The sequence below is a fragment of the Leptonychotes weddellii genome, chromosome 10 (assembly GCF_054177405.1).
Source record: "Leptonychotes weddellii isolate Sample4059 chromosome 10, ASM5417740v2, whole genome shotgun sequence".
NCBI lineage: Eukaryota > Metazoa > Chordata > Mammalia > Carnivora > Phocidae > Leptonychotes > Leptonychotes weddellii.
The window spans coordinates 24,035,575-24,049,922 of NC_138378.1; the positions used below are offsets into that span (position 1 = coordinate 24,035,575).

Sequence of the window (14,348 nt, forward strand, 5' to 3'; positions counted from 1 at the left end):
TCGGCTCAGGTCATGATCCCAGGGTCCTGGGATCGAGCCCCGCATCGGGCTCCCTGCTCGGCGGGAGGCCTGCTTCTCCCTCTCCCACTCCCCCTGCTTGTGTTCCCTCTCTCGCTTGTGTCTCTGTCAAGTAAATAAATAAAATCTTTAAAAAAAAAAAAAGCATTTAAAAAAACAATAATAAAAAAAATTTTAAAAAAAGATCCCCTCTCTCGCCCTCTGCCTCCCCCTCCCCCATCTTTCTCCCTCTCTAAAAAAGAAAAGGAAAAAAGAAATGAGTAGGGGCGCCTGGGTGGCTCAGTCATTAAGCGTCTGCCTTCGGCTCAGGTCATGGTCCCAGGGTCCTCGGATCGAGCCCCGCCTCAGGTTCCCTGCTCAGCGGGGAGCCTGCTTCTCCCTCTCCCTCTGCCTGCCTCTCTGCTTATTTGTGCTCTCTCTCTGTCAAATAAATAAATAAAATCTTTAAAAAAAAAAAAGAAATGAGTAAATTGAAACAGAATAATAAATGGTGGAACAGGGTCTAGCTCGGGATTTGGAGGTGCTTCCCTCTTCCCCAGGTGAGTGGTGTTTCACGCATGTGTCTACCATGAGCAGACGCAAGCCATCCATTCACATTCTGACCCTGTGGAAAGATTGGAGATATGCCGAGGGTGGCAGGGGTAAAAGCTTCTGTCAGATTGGAAAGAGGGGCTGGTGCTACCACCTTGGGCTGGGCAAGCTTGACAAGGACTCTTCTCTACTTAAAACCTTTCCAAGGCTCGGGTACAGGGGCTGGCACAGACAGGCAGTGGTGCTTAGGGATCCTGTCCTCCCTAAGGAACCTGTGAATGGTGCAAAAGCCAAGTGATTTCAGGGACTAGTGTGAGAAAAGGTTGCTATTGCCCCCCTTCTTTCCTGCTTTCCCTGTCCTCCCCCACTCTCCTCACACACCAGAACTCCTCCCCCAACGCCTGGGGCTGACCAAGGAGAGGAGGTCTGGGGGCGCCGACAGAAAAATCTGGAAGTAACACTTGGCGTCTAAGTTCTGGCACCTGCCCCTAGAAAAGATGTCTGGCTCGGTGCCAGCTCTCCTCTTATGAGGGTTTAGAAAACAAAGAGGCTACATTTGTTGCATCATATTTCAGTGTGTTCCATGTTGAGCCCTCAACCTGATTTATTATTCTAAACCGAAGCATGAGACATTGAAACTCAGAGGAGCCGAATAGTTTGCTGGGGGTGTCATAGAGCTAGCAAATGGTGGGGCGGGGTCTCTCCTAGGGTTTGGGAGCTCTTCCCTCTTCCCCAGATGAGTGGTGTTTCACATTGCTGCCCGCCAGCCCGTCCTCCCAGGCGTTGGAGTGCCCACGCTCTCCCTCCGCTGAAGAGACCTGGGACAAGGTCTTCAGCCAAAGTTAGCAAAAACGGCTTCATCACTCCAGGTGGCTCAAGGACTAGTCTCTGGTCTGACAAAGTGACAAGCAAGCGGTTGTGCTCGGCCCGGAACAGCCTGCCTCCCTCAGACCTCTCAGTCACCACCCCGACTGCCCCACACCCACAGCTGGACCAACACCCCAGAGCTGACATGCCTCCCCTTATCCACTTTTGTCTTTTAGAGACCAGCAGGGAGCAATCACACAACAGCCAGAAAGATTTTTTTTTAATATATGTCAGCCCTTTTCATAACTGAACTTAAAACCCTCCAAGACAGGGCACCTGGGTGGCTCAGTTGGTTAAGCGACTGCCTTCGGCTCAGGTCATGATCCTGGAGTCCCGGGATCGAGTCCCGCATCGGGCTCCCTGCTCAGCAGGGAGCCTGCTTCTTCCTCTGACCCTCCCCCCTCTCATGTGCTCTCTCTCTCTCATTCTCATTCTAAATTTTAAAAATCTTAAAAAAAAAAAAAAAAACAACCCTCCAAGACTCCACATCATACGTAGAAAAAAAAAAAAAAATGCACGGTCTTTACTATGTCCTACAGAGTCCTGCATTATCCGGTCTAGAGATCCACTATTACCGTGGTTTGAATGTAAGTTAAGTAAGCTCCTTTTTTCAAACGTAGTTTTCCAGTTTGGGAGCAGAAGAGTAGAGAAGGAAAGACATTCATTCTGACCTCGGGAAGACTATGTCTATTCAACTCTTTTCTCTCTAAGAGAAGAGGCCCCACCATCTCTGCTCTGTGTCAGGGAGGATTCGGGCATTGAGGGGGAGAGAGAAGTGAAAACAGTCAGCTCCCTGTGCGGACCCACTGGCAGTGTGACCCTAGGAGGGACACTGATTCCCTCACTGGGCTTCGGTCTCACCAATGAGCAGATCGGAACAGCTGGGCTGTCGGGATCCACCCAGTCCTCATATGCTGTGGTTGTCTGGATGCTGAAAATCAGGGAAAATGGAATGGTGCAGAACGTCATGTTTTTGCCAACATAGGTCCCATCTTTTCACTTTTGCCTGGAATGCAATGTCTGGAACAAACAGTTCGGGTCATCTATGGTACCCTGAATGGGAAGAGTGTTTGTATTTTGAGGAGTCCCAGAGGCTGGCACTCCCATGTTTGTGGTAAAGACCAGGCTGCCTGCCCATGACTCTTGGGGTTTCATCGTCATCCTTAGGTGCCACGTGGGCTACCGGGCCTCCCCCCAGTGCACCTGTGGTCACTGGCAGATGCTGCCTCTGACAACACCAGCACCCCCAACAAGGTGGTGTTGGAGACCCAGGCAAATGTTTTAAGGAAGGCACCCCAGCCTGCGTATCTTTCTGGAAAAGCCATAATGAGCCCCTCATTCCCACTACCAACAATCTCTTTTCACAGTTGGCTTTGTAGAATCTTGATGCTGTCCAGACCACAATGGCATTCAGCCTTAGAGACTTCTGTGTTGTCCAGAACATGCCAGGGTCCCACTTTTAGCATTACTCAACATTAACACTTAGTACATCTTGGGGCGCCTGGGCAGCTCAGTCAGTTAAGCGTCTACCTTCGGCTCAGGTCATGATCCTGGGGTCCTGGGACCGAGCCCCGCATCGGGCTCCCTGCTCGGCGGTGTAAGGTGCACGGCGCAGTTGGCACTCGGATGGCGGAGGGCACGGCCAGGCTGGTGCTGGGAGCTTCATCTCTCATCACCGTTCTCCCGGTTTCCCTCCAGTCACACCATGTGTCTCACTTTCAGCCCCAGCGTAAGCCTCTGGGCGGACTTCCTCTGCCTGGGACACCAGGTGGGCTCACCTGCAGGGCCCGTCACCTCGGTGAAGTCTCGCCGGCCCCTCTGCGTTCCGCGTGCGTGGCGCCCCCTGGCGGTCCCTCGGTGCAGGCGGTTTAGAGCGGGTAGCAGGACCTTGGACCGGGTTGCCTGCCCCCCCACCCCCGGCTGACCGAATGACCGCAGGAGGCGTGCCAGCTCGGAGTGTGTGGCTGCAGACCCTGGGCTCCGGGAGCGCGGGGGCCGAAGCCGTGGGCGGCTGAGGGCACGTGCGGGTGACATTGGTCCGGCCGAACAAAGGGACCTCCAGCCGGAGAGGCCGGAGCCTGCCCCATTCGTTTTGCCGTCGCCTCGGACTTGCAGCCTCACCTTGGGCCACTTCCAGCCATGAAGCTCCTTTTGCTGACTCTGGCTGCCCTCCTGCTCTTGTCCCAGCTCACTCCAGGTAACGGGGACCTTTTCGGGGAGGGGCAGGGCGTGGAGACTGAGATTTGGTCCCGGAACCCCCAGGCCTGGAAGGATGGGCTGCCCTTTTGGAAACACCGAGAGAAGGAGCCCTCGCCCGCAGCAGGTGCCAGAGCTTAGGTACCAACCACGACATCCAGAGCTTCTGGCTCAGCCACCCCGTCCATCTCGGCTCTCTCAGGGAGCAGCTGCCGGTGGCCTTGCACGTGAGAAAGTATGGAAGGGGTGCGCAGGAGAAGGAAGAAGAGGGCAACCGTGGGCCTTTCACAAAATAGTCCCCAGAATGTTCTAGGCTTTGTAAAGATCACAACCACCTTAACCAGAGAGAAAAACTCACATACTCTGTGCCTCTGTGCCAGACCCTGTGTTGGAGGCTAGGGCCACAGAGATAAATGACAATGGCCCTGGGGGAGACAATGAACAGCATTTACAACCCAGGGTGACATGAGCTGTGACAGAGGGGGTCTAGGGATCTGAGGTGGACATGGGAGGGACCAGCCCAGTCTGAGGGCCAGGAGAGTCCTCCTGATGGGATACCCTGAGTCCTGAAAAGTATGTTGAGATCGGAAGGGGAAGGAGAAGAGAAGGAAGTAGGAAGGGTGTCCCAGGCAGAAATCAGCTTATGCAAAGAAAGGTCCAGCTGTGGGAGAGAACGTGGCACCTTCAGAAAACTGGCACAACATTGAGTGGGTTAGGGGCATGGCGAAGGGGAAACTGAGGAAGCATTCAAGGTCCAGGTCTTGATGGGCCTTGACTACCAGGTGAGGGAGCCATGGGAAGGCTAACCGGATTCGGGCCATGGTCAGACTTGCCCATCCCACAACCCCCGGCCTCGCTATCCGCCCACATCAAGGCTTCTGCCCACATCAAGGCTTTCACCTAACATTTCCAAAGGGGCAGAATGTGTAATTTCCTCAACCAAGCTGACCACGGGCCTCGTATCTGCCTGCGGCAAATGCCTGACCCACCACTCACCACAGGGTAGAGGCACAAGCGTCAGAACCCAGGTCAGAATGCCCCACCATTTGCTAACTCCATGACCTCCTCAGTTTCAATTTCCTCTTCTCAACCTACTACAACAATAACGTTTGTGTAGTAGTATCAGTTTGAGGGAAGACACAGAACACACTGAAATGTATCTTCTTTATTTTATATGATTTTCACTGGTTCCTGGAAATTTATTATACTAAAATCATAAAGACACTCATCATCTACTATTTGGTTACTCAGTGGGACAGTTTATATAAGAAAGACGGAATGAATGCTTGGTGATTTTCCTGTATGTGTGAATCCACAAGATAATGATTTATTTTTCTATCATCCTCCAAATGTGACAAAATAGTTTTTAATATATTTGATGAATTTTCACACATTGCAATCTTTATTCTTGCTGAAATTCAAATTGCCACATCTTTGGCTTGTGGTAGCCTTATTGTACATATATCCCTGCTAGTTTGTGATCATTTCCTTGTGATAAAGTCCAGCTTATAGACACCACAAGAGACACACTTGTAGTCCGACGGAATCAGACATATTAACTTGGCACAGCAAAGGAACCGTGGGCAAAAGAAGGAACAAATAAGGTTTCTATAGGATTAAGGAGAGGGACAGAGTTTAGGTAAAATGTAAATGAAGTTATGTGTTTTGTTTTCTTTCAAGTTTTTATTTAAACTGTAGTTAGCTTATAGTGTAATACTGGTTTCGGGAGTAGAATTTAGTGATTCATCACTTACATACAACACCCAGCGCTCATCACAAGTGCCCTCCTTAATGCCCATCAACAAGTTAGCCCATCCCCCCCCAACTCCCATCCAGCAACCCTCAGTTTTTTCTCTATAGTTAAAAGTCTATAATGTTTTGCTTCTCTCTCTTTTTTTTCCTTCCTCTACGTTCATCTGTTTTATTTCCTAAATTCCATATATAAGTGAAATCATATGGTATCTGTCTTTCTTTGTGAAGTAGTGTTTGATAGACTTCATGTCTAAAGGGATTAACATCAGGCTGAGGCTCAGAAATGGATTCAGGGTTCTATTTCCATGGAAAGTACAAAATTAAGAGAGATGTGGAATTTCGTATCCCAAAACCCCTTCTCTGACACTCTGCCCTTGGCTCTGAAATCAAGGGCACTTTTCTGTATTGAAAGACTGGTTCCTCAGAAAAGAATGTAATGTTCCAGTCCTGACCATATGATTTCAAATACAAAATTTCAGAAAGATGTGACTTCAGACTTTGTCCTTTTGTTAAGTGACAAAAGCAGTTTCACTGGTTCATAAGTGGTTATCTGGTGTAACGAGATATTCTAGGCTCATCTTGTACAATTCCTGCCCAGATCTTGAATTCCCCATTTCTTCAAGAAGCTCTGATTCTTCTTTTTTAAGTAGGAAAATGGTATTTCAGAACCGTGATCTAGATGCTAGACATATTCAGTCCTACTAAATTAGTCCTTCATTCCACATCTTTTCAGTAGACAGAGCTGGGTGGGAAAATCGACACATTGAATACATATAAAATACCTCATGAATTATTATTAATGCTTCCTATTTAAAGTGATCTTGGTTAGACATGATAGGGCACACTTAATGAGGGGTATTCCTATCAGGAGAAAAAGCATCACTAACAAAAGTGTGCACCCAGGACCAGAGTCCTGTTGGGAATACCCAGGAAAAGCCGCCAGAAGCAAACTCACGGGTCCCAGAAGTCAGACTATATTGTTCACTCAACAAATGCTTTGGTTTGCTTACGCGGATGTATTCACACACACACACACACACATCAGAAAGGTTTCTGAGAAATGTGAATGTGGCAGGCATTACCAACAATTCCACATGTGGCTCCCTCACATGGCAAAATGATGTCTAATGCAAGTTGATGATGGACAATGGTTTTCTGGAACTCCTAGAATTGTCAAAAGACTACGGTAGTATTTTTAGTGACATTGTCAGCAGCTCGGATGACTTCACGAATGAGCACATGGAAAACTCAGGCACTGCACTGAACTTCTCCAGTGCCCTCCAGACCGTTTCTCTAGAAATTGCCATAGCATAAAACCTATCCCCAGTGCTAGTAAGCCCATCTAGCTTACCAATCTTTTCAGCTCCTTCACGCAATTCTTTTCATCCCCACCTGAGAACCAGATGTTTTGCGAAAGAGTGTACTTATCCCCAACCACTGAGTTCAAAAGCGAGGGTTTGACTCCTGACGTGAAAAGGCAACAAATTGTTCCAGCTTAATCCAGTTGCACAGCAAGAAAAGGAAAAAGAGCTGGGCAAGCTCTCATGGCCCTTTACAATTCACGGGGCGGGGGGAACAGGGAACAGTGAAACTCTGAGTCACTTAGGCTTTTCAGGGCCTTCTGTCAGTTTAGCAAGATTTAATTTTAACTTATGGTGAGTTCTTTCTATTTTTTCTGAGGCTTGAGAATGATAAGGATGTACGATTTTTGGCAAAATGGCCATTCCCTAATTAAAGTCCCAGTAAAAAGAGCACCTCGGTCATTAGAAAGGCAGATAGGCGTTCCCAAGTAGGAAAGACAAACCACAATTGTTTTTAGTCACAGGAAACACTGTTGCTTTCTGGCAAGGAAAAGCATCTAGTCCTTCACAGAAAAGGCAGATGGTAGTGAGTACAAATCCTTGAGATTTAGGGAGCTGTAGAGAATTCCAGAGACAGTGGTTCCTTTTCACGTCCCACTTTTACTGTTTTTCCAAAGGTTATTAAGCTGGCAGGTGGAACATATACTGGAGCTACCCTCACTGATCAGTGAAAACTTCTCCACCAGTGTTGTCTTAGAACAGTTTATAAGTTTTCGGGGCACCAGTCTGGCTCAGTCAGTGGAGCATGTGATTCTTCGTGGGGTTGTGAGTTCAAGCGCCATGTTAGGTGTAGAGATTACTTAAAAATAAAATCTTAAAAACAAAAGGAGAGTTTATAGGTTTTCTTTACTGTGATGGGTCAAATTTTCCACCAAGCTCCATTTTTGACCGTCTAGAAACACCAGTTAGCCGTCTTAGTGTCTCCATAACACATCAGATTTCTCTCAGTACATTTTTTCAGAACCTAGTTCTTGTGATGGCAGTTTGCTCAAGGTTCAAAAGAAGTTTTAAAAGATAATTAAAAAAAAACTCCTGGCACATATATATGTGTGTGTATATATTAACATATGTATATATATGTATATATATGCATTTAACACATGTTATATATATATATACATATGAACATGTGTTAAAGATTTTATTTAACTCATAATGAGAGAACAAGGCAGATTTTATAACTGGATCAAAGCATAAATAGAAACTGGCTTTTTTCCCCCCCGTGGTGCAGGGGAGGGGAGAGAGAGTCAAATTAACCTCTCTGCAACAGAACATACTTGCAAGTATAGAGAAATAATTATTTTTGCCCTACTATTATTTATCAACAGCCCATAGAGTTGTAAAATAACTCCCACATAATCAAAATCAGATAACCCTGAGGACTGTGATCGACCAAGACCAAGGACTATTGACACTATTGGTGATTATTGACCTTTTGGCATTATCAATGATTTGGGCCAGATAGTTCTTTGTTGTGGCTGCCCTATGCATTGTAGGATATTTAGCGGAATCCTTGGCCTCTACCGACTAATTGCCAGTAGCACCTCTCACCTGTTGCAGCAACTAAAACTGTCGTCACACATTTCATTGCCAAACATCCCCTCAGGAGCGAAATCACCCCAGTTGAGAACCCCTGCTCTGGACGATGCGAGTTTTCCTCTGAAGCACACATTTCCCCCGTGAGTCTCCCCTGTATTGGTCTAAAAATCATCTCAAAGAAAGCTTACTCCCGATCACAAAATACACCTGGTCAAAACCTACAGCCAAAAGAAGGAAATAATAAAGGTTACAAATTAATGAAACTTACAATTAACTTAAGAATGAATGAAATAGGGCACCTGGGTGGCTCAGTCGTTAAGCGTCTGCCTTTGGCTCAGGTCCTGGTCCCAGAGTCCTGAGATCGAGCCCCGCATCGGGCTCCCTGCTCCGCGGGAAGCCTGCTTCTCCCTCTCCCACTCCCCCTGCTTGTGTTCCCTCTCTCGCTGTGTCTCTCTCTGTCAAATAAATAAATAAAATCTTTTTAAAAAAAAAAAAAAGAATGAATGAAATAGAGAATAGTCAGGGCTTGAAACTGCCCAAAGAAAATGGTTGAACGACACAACTAGAGGTCCCAGGCTTCATTCAGCTGCTGGAGCCCCTGAAAACTCGAGTCAGAGCAGGCTTGGGGCTTTTACAGAACAAAGAGAAGGGTACAGGTCCTTGTTTGGCTCAAGTAGAGATTTCATCTTTAACTGCTGCAAAACTTGTGGTTGGAATAGCAACTGTCCCAGATTCGTGTGCCTCTAGGTTGAGGTCATGGGTGCCATCCCACCCCCAAAACTGTCAGAACACTTCTTTTGGGAGCTGTGTTTGTAAGCCTAGCAATTTGTTGATGGGTCAAGATTCCGGAACAGGAAAGGCTTCAACAACAATATGGATGGGTTGTTGCCAAGGGCTCCAGGGGAGGGGAAAATGGGGGTTACTGTTTGATGAGTATAAGAGTTTCAGTGTTATGAGATGAAAAGAGTTATGGGGGTGGCTGGTGATGATGGCTATACACAATGTGAATGTATTTAACACCACCGAACTGTGCACTTAAAAATGGTTAAGATGATAAATTTTATGTTATGTGTACTTAACTACAATTAATGAAAAAAACCTAAGTACAGCCACCTCGTAATGATAGACCTTGGCAAAAAAAAAGTAAAATTATGAAGAAAGTGATGGAATATTAGCCAAAAACAAAAACAAAAAATAGCCAGTATAGATGAACCTTGAAAACAAGCTAAGTGAAAGAAGCTAGACACAGAAGGCCACATATTATATAATTCCATTGGCATAAAATTTCCACAGTAGGCCAATCTATAGAGAGGAGGGCCGATTGGTGATTGCCCAGGGCTGGGGAGAGGGGTGCAGGGTTTCTCTTTTGGATGATTAGAAAGTTCTGGAACTAGATGATGGTGATGGTTGCACAACATTGTGAATGTACTTAATGCCCCTGAACCACGCACTTTAAAATGTTTGATGGGTGCCTGGCTGGCTCAGTCGGAGGAGCATGCTATCTTGGCCTTAGGGTCGTGGGTTTGAGCCCCACATTGGGTGTGGAGATTACAGAAATAGATAGATAGGGGTAGGGGCGCCTGGGTGGCTCAGTCGTTAAGCGTCTGCCTTTGGCTCAGGTCACGATCCCAGGGTCCTGGGATCAAGCCCTGCATCGGGCTCCCTGATCCACGGGAGGCCTGCTTCTCCCTCTCCCACCCTCCCTGCTTGTGTTCCCTCTCTCTCTGTGTCTCTCTCTCAAATAAATAAATAAAATCTTTAAAAAAAGAAATAAATAAATAAGCAAGCAAGCTTTAAAAAAATAAAATGCTTGAACTAGTAAGTTTTATGTTCTTTGTATTTTACCACAATTTTTAAAAAGGGAAGGAGAGAAAAAGGAGCCCAACAGTCAAAGGCAAGGGAAACTGAGGACCCTCTATCACACCTGCTTTAATACCACCTCTCAGGGCTGACACTGTCTCCATTTCTCTTTTTGTGTGTGTCAGGCGGCACCCAAAAATGCTGGAATCTTCACGGCAGATGCCGTCAGAAATGCTCCAGGAGAGAAAGGGTTTATGTTTACTGCACCAACAATAAACTGTGCTGTGTGAAGCCCAAGTTCCAGCCAAGAGAAAAGCTATGGCCATTTTAAGTTCTCTGAAGCCTGACGCCATGAAAATGCAGACGGAGCCACCCTGAGTCTGACCCCAGTGGATTTCTAAATTCTATCAATAAACACATGTGGCTGATCTCTGTGTTCGCCTCTTAGTCTACCCCAGCCAGTTCTCAGGAAATCCCCTTTCAGGTGAAGTCAAAATATTTTCATAATAATAATAATAAGACAGTATTTGCCTTCTTCAGTCTCACTATCTCACAAGTGTGCAGTGGAATCTTCTGGAATCTATGTGACATATGATGATATCATTGTTCTGTCAGCTAATGAAAAGTGTGTTTATGTATCCTTATGTTTCTAGAATTTTTTAAGATAGCAGGCTTAAAGTATGAGGGTGTTCATTTTCAGAGATTAACTCAGGTTGTTCTCAGTAATTCTATTGTGCTCTTACTAGCCATCTTTAGTTACATCATTAATCTCTGTAACCTCATGTTTATCTAATAAATCATTACTTTGAAGGGGCACCTGGGTGGCTCAGTGGATTAAGCGTCTGCCTTTGGCTCAGGTCATGACCCCAGTGTCCTGGGATCGAGCCCCGCATCCGGCTCCCTGCTCCACAGGAAGCCTGCATCCCCCTCTCCCTCTCCCTCCACTGCTCCCCCTGCTTGTGCTCTCTCTCTCTCTCAAATAAATAAATAAAAATATTTTTAAAAATCATTACTTTGAAATTCCAAAATGTTCCTTTGTACCTGTGTGCAAACCCAAGGAGAACGGAGAACACTTTGTTATCTTGGTTTGCAGAGGCTATACTCTCCCTGAGTGAAAACAACACTTACTCTACACTCTGCAGTTCTTTTAAATACAATTTCTAGCACACAATTGAAAAATATTAAAAGTCCTTCACAAAGGAAGGAAAATAAGATCCATAACCAAGAATAAATATAGTGGGTGCCTGGGTGGCTCAGTTGGTTAAGCGACTGCCTTCAGCTCAGGTCTTGATCCTGGAGCCCGGGATCAAGTCCCACATCAGGCTCCTTGCTCAGCAGGGAGTCTGCTTCTCCCTCTGACCCTCCCCCCTCTCACGCGCTCTCTCTCTCTCATTCTCTCTCTCAAATAAATAAAATCTTTAAAAAAAAATAGTCAATAGCGGCAAATCCAAACTTGGCACAGGTGTTGGATTTCACAGACAACTTTAAAATAACTATTATAGGGCGCCTGGGTGGCTCAGTTGGTTAAGCAACTGCCTTCGGCTCAGGTCATGATCCTGGAGTCCCGGGATGGAGTCCCGCATCGGGCTCCCTGCTCAGCAGGGAGCCTGCTTCTCCCTCTGACCCTCCCCCCTCTCATGTGTTCTCTGTCTCTCTCATTCTCTCTGTCTCAAATAAATAAATAAAATCTTTTTTAAAAAAAATAACTATTACAGGGACACCTGGGTGGCTCAGTCGTTAAGTGTCTGCCTTGGGCTCAGGTCATGATCCCAGAGTCCTGGGATCGAGACCCGCATCGGGCTCCCTCCTCAGTGGGAAGCCTGCTTCTCCTTCTCCCACTCCCCCTGCTTGTGTTCCCTCTCTCACTGTCTCTCTCTGTCAAATAAATAAATAAAAATCTTAAAAAAAAATAAAATAACTATTATAAATATGTTACAGAAATTAGAGGGAAAGATTGAAAGGTTGAATAATTTAAACCAACATACAGAAAAATACTATATCAGTTTTCTATTGCTACATGACAAATCACTCCAAAACTTAGTGGATTAAAATAACAACTATTCATTAATTCTCAGATTTCTGTGTGTGAATTGAGTGGTTCTTCTGATATTCTTACCTGGGGTCACCCATATGACTGCATCTCTGTCCATATGACCTTTCCGTTTCAAGGAAGTTAAAGCTAGGTCTAAGAAGGTAAACCCCAATATGCAGCATTTTCAAACTTCTGTTATCATGCTTTCTTAAATCCCATTGGCCAAAGCAATTTTTGCTTTTTAATTTAAATTTTAGTTAGTTAACATACAGCACAATATTGGTTTCAGGAGTAGAATTTAGTGATTCATCACTTATATATAATACCCAGTGCTCATCACAAGTGCCCTCCTTAATGCTCAACCCATCATTCCCCCAATGCCCACCTCACCTCCATCAACCTTCAGTTTGTTCTCTATCGTTAAGAGTCTCTTATGGTTTGTTTCCCTCTCTCCCTTTTTTCCTTTCCCCTTCCTGTGTGTTCTCTGTTTTCTTTTTAAATTCCACATTTGAGTGGGATGATATACTATTTGTCTTTCTCTGACTGACTTATTTCACTTAGCATAATACACTCTAGCTCCATCCACATCATTACAAATAGCAAGTTTTCTTTTTTTTTTTTTTGATGGCTGAGTAAATTCCATTATATATATATACCACACCTTTATCCATTCATCAGCCGATTGGCCAAAGCAATATGACCCGCAGTCAGTATGAAAAAGGACTACACGAAGGCATGAATACTGGAGACATGATTCATGGGGATCATCAATGTATCAGTCTACCACAAATGGAATCTTCTAAGAATAAATTTGACATTCTAAATTGAAAAATACAAAATCTAAAGTTAGGAATTTATTGGATGGGCTTAACAGCAGACTAGGCAGAGTGGAAGAAAGAATCAGGAAACTCAAAGACAAATCAATAGGAAATACAATAAAAGCACAGGGAGAAAAAGTATGCAGAACAAACAGAACAGAGAATAAGAGACTTATGGGACAATTTCAAATGTTCTAACATATATCTAATTGGGAGTCTTAGAAGGAGAAAAGAGAGGAAATGGGGAAGAAGAAATATTTTTTAAAGTATTGGCTGAAAACTTTCCAAAATTGTTGAAAGAACATCAATTCACAGACTCAAGAAGCCTAATGAACTCCTTCAGAATAGACACGAAGAAAATCAAGTTTAAGCATAACATAGTCAAACTGCTAACAACCAAAAGAAAACATACTTCCCAATACCTGTGAATATTTCAAACAAAATACATTCAATAATTTTATGGAGAAAATTAGAAGCCCTTATTAAAAGACAATATAGAAAGCCTAAATTTATAGAGACATACCATGTTTATGAATTAGAAGACTCAATGTCTTAAAGACATCAATTCTACACAAACTGTTTCCCAGATTCAATGATATTCCAATCAAAATCTTAACCAAACCTTTTCCAAAACTTGACCAAAATTGTACACTTATTAACAAATGTTTTATTAGGGGCATAGACATAGATGATGAAATGAGCAGTAAAGCACATACTGAGGATAATGGTCAACTCTAAGTATAGGAATTGGAAGGGGTAATGCTGATATTCTACTATTTTATCTGGATGGTAGGTATGGAGATATTTGTTGTCTTATTATTTTTATACTTTTATATATTTTTAAATATTCTTTTGACTTCTCAATCTATAATAAAAATCAAGTTTTTCAAAAAGAGATAAAATCCATGAACATTGTCTCAAAATCTTTAAGTCCAGAAAAAAAGGAAAAGATAAACCAATCATGAAGACCTAGAGAAGAATATATGTGAAAATTACATGGTGGGAATGTAAAACAGTGCAACCACTTTGAAAACACTGACAGTTTCTCAAAAAGTGTAATGTACCATATGATCCAACCATTCACATCTAGGTGTTTACCCAGGAAAAACAAAAGCATATGCCCACACAAAGACTCGTAATATAATTGCTCACAGCAGCTTTATTTGTAAAAGCCCAAAACTGGAAACACTCTAAACTGGTGACAGGTGAACGGACAAACAAGTTGTGGTATATCCATACAATGGAATATTATTCAATAATAAGAAGCAATGAAGTGGGCGCCTGGGTGGCTCAGTTGGTTAAGCGACTGCCTTCAGCTCAGGTCATGATCCTGGAGTCCCTGGATCGAGTCCCGCATCGGGTTCCCTGCTGGCAGGGAGCCTGCTTCTCCCTCTGACCCTCCCCCCTCTCATGTGCTCTCTGTCTCTCATTCTC

At 44.5% G+C, this 14,348-nt stretch overlaps 1 protein-coding gene across 1 annotated transcript; it reads left to right on the forward strand.

The window, feature by feature from the left end:
* The first annotated feature begins 2,263 nt into the window (after nt 1-2,263).
* On the forward strand, nt 2,264-10,556 carry DEFB123 (defensin beta 123). Its single transcript, XM_081832195.1, has 2 exons — nt 2,264-3,613; nt 10,250-10,556. The coding sequence occupies exons 1-2, from the start codon at nt 3,556-3,558 to the stop codon at nt 10,393-10,395; spliced, it is 204 nt and encodes a 67-aa protein (XP_081688321.1). The 5' UTR covers nt 2,264-3,555; the 3' UTR covers nt 10,396-10,556.
* Nucleotides 10,557-14,348: the final 3,792 nt, after the last annotated feature.

Excerpts from the sequence above, each read along its gene's own strand:
- DEFB123 (XM_081832195.1), top strand. The coding sequence starts at position 3,556 with ATGAAGCTCCTTTTGCTGACTCTGGCTGCCCTCCTGCTCTTGTCCCAG. Across the intron at positions 3,614-10,249 it reads CTTGTCCCAGCTCACTCCAG|GCGGCACCCAAAAATGCTGG; the intron begins GTAACGGGGACC and ends TGTGTGTGTCAG.